This window comes from Lampetra planeri, unplaced genomic scaffold, assembly GCF_965212315.1.
Source record: "Lampetra planeri unplaced genomic scaffold, kcLamPlan1.2.h2 scaffold_1965, whole genome shotgun sequence".
Taxonomy (NCBI): domain Eukaryota; kingdom Metazoa; phylum Chordata; class Hyperoartia; order Petromyzontiformes; family Petromyzontidae; genus Lampetra; species Lampetra planeri.
In genome coordinates, this window is record NW_027614718.1 from 17,027 (window position 1) to 22,739 (window position 5,713).

The following is a 5,713-nucleotide window of genomic DNA, read 5'->3' on the forward strand; positions in this document are numbered from 1 at the left end:
ATGGGAGTTAAAATAGAGATGTTTAGAGTAAGTACACGCGGTTTAAATAAAGACTGTGCGTAGGCGCTGGTCTTCGCATTTGAACCCTTACAAATAGGTTTGGTGTCATATTTGCTAGTCTTGTTAGCCACCATCATGAGTTTTCACGATGTGACAATTATTTACCTACTAACTTGTGTTTTATGTCGGACAGATGATGCTGTATCTGTCGTTTCCTGTGGCAATGTTCTGGATCTCAAACCAAGCAGAGTACTTTGAAGAGTATATAGTGAAGAGGAAGGTGCGAAATGCAGATGTATATGTTGAACGGGAATGTCACTCCACTTAGGGACACTTATAACAAATGTCTTGTTCTTTTTGCTTTGGCTTTTTTTCTGGATCCAGAGGGAGATCTTTCCACCTCATGAGGGAGCCCATGTAAGTGTAATCCATCTTGCTCTGGTTCTTAAGTTTTTTTTATTTTCTTTTTCATTCTAAACATTCAGACAGCTCAGTGACAAGGGGTTACAGTGGATCCCTGATGTATGGTATCTACATACTGTATATATGACAATATATATGTTGGTGTGATATGCCTATATATCTACCGGTAAGCTCCATCCAGACACACACACACAGGCGAAGTGACACTGCATGAGGCACACAACATTGATTCTATCTTTCTTATTTTATTAAACATTTTATCATATTTATGATGTATGTGTTTAGGATGACAATTAAACTGGACAATATAGATAACAAATCCCCCCCCACCCCCCTTAATCTTTTCACTCCTAAAATTATAATTGTTCAAGCATTTGTTCTGGCTCAGGAAGGCTTTCAGTCAGTCCCTTATGTCTGTCTTATGTATGTTTACAGAGGAAAGAGTTGGAGGACTTCAAAGAGCGAATGCGTGTTAGAAAGGAGCAGCGGATGTTAAAAGCCTTGGAGTCTGAGAACTGAGGACTATGAGTGGAAGATGTCTGAAGTTGTCAGCATACCCAATGGACTGGATCTGTTTTTGTTTTTGTTTTTTTTAGAGCAAAATAAAACTTTCTGGACTCAGTCAAGAGCATGACATTTAGAGAAACCTCTGCAACGTTCACATACCTTCAGTATCCCATGTGTTTACTCGAGGTCTTATTTGTTGATTTTTGAATCCATCATATTTAAATATCTTTGTAATCGTATTTTTTTTACAATTATTTCAAATCATGATTTGTCCTTACATAATTCAACAGTAGATGAAATATTTCTTGACACAGATCAGTAGAGTCTTTACTATTAAATCATGAGCGGTTCTTAATCTTCATAAACATAAGTCAAGCTAATTGCTTGTGCAGTATTGATTTTGTCAGAGCTGATATTTAGAAAATGCTTGATCTAGCGCTTCAACAACTGCTACAAGGTCTGGATAACCTTCATTTTTTTCTTTTTAGATGTTACACTTAAAGACAGCACAGTTGGATGGGGGTCACAGCGGATCCCTGATGTATGTACCTACATATACACTACTGGTCAGAAGTTTTAGAACACCCCGACTTTTCCAAAATTTTATTGAAAATAAAGCAGTTTAATGTCTTAGTGTACTCTGAAATTAAAGCAAAGAACAAATAAAGTAAACAAAGTAGTCTCCTTTGGCATTTGTGGCATTCTTTCAACAGTAGAAATCAAATATTCTTCAGAGAGTTCTTCCCAACTCTGTTGCAGAAGTTCCCAGAACTGTGTACTGCTTGTAGGTTGCTTTGCCCTCGCTCTCCTGTCCAGTTCATCCCAAACCAGCTCCATGGGGTTGAAGTCTGGAGACTGTGCTGGCCACTACATGTTTTCAAGCTTACCATCTTTTTCTTCCTTTTTCTTAGGGTAGTTCTGCCATAGCTTGGACTTATGTTTTTCAGTCATCATCTTACTGTAGGATGAACCCCTGAACAACTAGGTCCATCCCAGAGGGTACTGCACGGCGCTTCAGCATGCTGTGGTTCAGGGTGCCTTTCACTCTGCACAAATCACCGACCCTGGATCAATTTTTTCAAATCAAAAGAGATTTTAGTTACAACGACTATGACATGCTACGTTTACTACCATTGTTCTAATTCCTCTCATGCTCCATTGAATGCAGATATACCTGTATGTTGTACATTGGTGAGTTGTCAAATTGCTAGTTCCTTTTCCTCCGCTCCAGGTTGCTGTAGGTTTGGATTTATCTGGTGCCCTTATGATTAATGTTGGCGGTGTTCCATGGCCCAGGCACCACCACCGGACTACAGTGTTATGGACTGATGAATGCAGATTTTTGTATGCTGTCGAGTAGGTGAAAGGATGGTTCCTCAGTGTGACATCAACTGTCAAACATGGAGGAGGAAGTGTGATGGTTTGGGGCTGTTATGCTGGATCCAGGTTAGGTGACTTGTATAGAGTGAAAGGCACCCGGAAAAAAAGGCAACTGCATCATTTTCACTGAAATTCTGGAAATGTTGAGGTGTTACTACTTTTGTTCTTCACGTGGGTTCTTTCCGGGTTCTCCAGCTTCCGCCCACCTCCAAAAGCATGCTAAGGTTAATTGGTTGCTCTAAATTGTGTGTGTGTGTGTGTGTGTGTGTGTGTGTGTGTGTGTGTGTGTGTGTGTGTGTGTGTGTGTCTGTGTCTGTCTGTCTGTCTGTCTGTCTGTCTGTCTGTCTGTCTGTCTGTGTGTGTGTGTGTGTGTGAGATGAATGAATGAAAAAAAAAAGAAGAAGAAATGAATGTTTAGTCACAGCTATACCACCTCCTCAGTTTATGAACTGTTGCTCACCAGCCTGTAGTAAACAAATAGTCCCATGACCCTCTCTCTTCTCCCCCATCATTATTAACGCTCGCCAGCATCTGCTCATATGACACTATTTCTGTCATAGTTTGAATCCATTTTTTATGATCTGGTGGAGATGTACTTTTCTATAACCTACATTCCCATAGCATGTAGGAAAGTCCATGCCTTTGTTCCACAAGAAGAATCAATGTATTATTAAAAGTTATCTTTTATCTCTATATTCTTATGTTGTTTTATCTGAAACAAAATGCTATTTCAAATCACAATCACTGCACAAACTGCAGCATTTGTTCCTGAATCTATATTTTGTGCCAGCTTTTGATAATACACACAAATACAAAAACTGTGAACAAATAATAACACACATTTATAACAACAACAACACTGACAATAATAATAATGATGATTATGATAATAATATAATAATGATGATCATTATTATTTTTATTATTAGAGATACACAATTGTGTCGAGAAACTTAAAAGGGAACGACGTGTGTGTGTCATAAAACCTGCCAATTTGACACACGTTTTGTGATTCTCCTATGAGACACTAGAGGGCAGCATTTCGCTGTCGAAAGCTCCGTTGAACCTCAGACTACAAACAAGGAAGTGACCAACTAAGCAGCAGTCTGCCGTCAAGATGGCACCAAGTGGGCTGAAAGCGGTCGTGGGAGAAAGTAAGTGACATGTGTTAACATTGTACACTTTATCCATACGTATTTCATTCAAACGATTCAGTTGCCGTGTTCATTACTATCTACCTTTAGGATAAGATAATGACCCTAAACGTCACACCGAACACTGCTGGCGGACGGTCGGTTCCTCAAAAGTTGCTTCCGGACTCCAGATATATCGATATTATTGAAGAAAATATATGTCTCTGTAGACATGTTATGACCAACGAGTAGTGGTGGTTTGTAGCATGTGCTGGCAACAGTATTTATTGGCTTTGTATGGGGGGGTTGTCGTCTTGTTATGACAGAGAAACAGAGAGGAAAAGACGCAATGACTGGAAGTGTTGTGAGAAGTCTTAGCTGTAGGCTAACGCTGATTGAAGCTAACCTTGAAGGAAGTGCAGTAATCTGTCTTGAATCTGTGATGGTTGAATCTACTGCTAAATGCAATTATTTGAATGTTTGTATTTTGGTGGATTTTAACGTCATTAGTAGACATGCACCTTTAACTTAATATATATGGCATTGATAGCTTTACTAAATATTGTAAATTGCCCTAAAAGCTCAAGATACAATCATTCACTAGCCCACCTAATATTCATAATAAGTTTATTTCTGTATATTTGTTTATTTTCTGCTGTGTAGTCAAAGTTTACATGCTAAAATGCAATGCTCTCAACAATTTCTTAACATTAAATGGAGAAATGTTTGAGCCTTTTGACGTCGTGTATGGAAATTGTTGGGAGGAATTGTCTCTTTATTTTTGAACGGAGTGAGTATAGTGTCAACGGTCATACTCACATGTTCTGTCATTCTCAGAGATGGTAATGACCTCATCCGCAACACTGCAACAGTTGATAAAAATAATAATAATAAAAATATGTCAATGCTCTCACCAAACACTGTACTAACCATTAGTTAGGTAGCACCACACCTCAGCTATTGTCACTATGATGACAGTTCAAACCAGGCTTTTGTCTGATCCTACCCCATAATCTCCATAGCACAAGGAAGTTGCACACAACCAGCTGAGTCGGTGGTGGTAAATATACGTATGTGCTAAAAACATCTTCCTCCTTTTGCCTGTTTTTGGAACGTCACAATATTTCACTTGTTTCAAGTATAAATGTAAACTTGTTTTGTTTTGGCACCGACGGACAGATTACCTGCAATCATACTTAATCAAGCGCAGTTTTACCAAATATCAATTACTACTTTAGAAATATTTAATTTTCCTAATTATAGAGCTTAACTTCCATGTGTATTTCACCAACATGTCACCTTCATGGTGTTACTGTACTTGTGTTCTGCAAACGGGTCACGTGGCAGTCATTGCTGAGATCCCAGCAGTTCTTTGAACATAAACTATATGCTGCTAGAAAAGTATTTCTTCTTCATGTATTTCTTTTACAGAAATTCTCAATGGTGTCATCAAGAGTGTGAAGAAGGATGGCGAGTGGAAGGTAAATGTGTCCCAGTAAGATTAAAGAAATCCGTTTCATTTCTAACCCTCTCATATCTTCATTCAGGTTCTCATTGTCGACCACATGAGCATGCGAATTCTTTCCTCTTGTTGCAAGATGTCTGACATTTTGGCAGAGGGGGTAACCAGTAAGTGTTGAGCTATTTAGTGCTTCCATAAATCATCAGTGTATAATACAAAAAACCCAAAGTATAATAGATCATTGGCGTGATTTGGGATAAAAATAAAGGAATAAAGGAAATTCTGTCGCTAAAATCTCACAAATCTAAGACTAAACAGAGACATGCTAGTTGCTTTCGCAGGTTTCTTGTTGTCAATAGATTATGTCACTGTACCTTTCACGTTACGCTGCTGTATTTTGTGATCTTTATCTTGAATTAATCACATCATGTTTTCTTTCAGTCGTAGAGGACCTCAACAAACGCAGGGAGCCCATCTCTAGTCTGGAGGCCATATATTTGATTTCACCTGTGGAGAAGGTCAGGTTTTGCCAAACTTCTCGGTGATCAATTGTAAAGGTGTGTCTCTTCTTCATACAAAAATGTGACTTGATTTCAGTCGGTTCGGGCTCTCATCAATGACTTCAAAGACTCAGCGTTTACTTACAAAGCAGCACACATCTTCTTCACTGACAGTAAGGTTTCATTTTTGTATTACTTTCCTCCTTAATCTACTTTTGCAAGACAATTTCAGTTGTATAACACACCACATATTGTTGGTTTTTACATATATTTTTGTCTGTTTGTTTGTTTGTTTTTTATTCTTTCTT

The 5,713-nt window shown here is 38.4% G+C and overlaps 1 protein-coding gene across 1 annotated transcript; it reads left to right on the plus strand.

The window, feature by feature from the left end:
* Positions 1–942, plus strand: PET100 (PET100 cytochrome c oxidase chaperone). The gene is made up of 4 exons (XM_078623061.1): positions 1–27; positions 194–280; positions 385–417; positions 859–942. The coding sequence occupies exons 1-4, from the start codon at positions 1–3 to the stop codon at positions 940–942; spliced, it is 231 nt and encodes a 76-aa protein (XP_078479187.1).
* Positions 943–5,713: the final 4,771 nt, after the last annotated feature.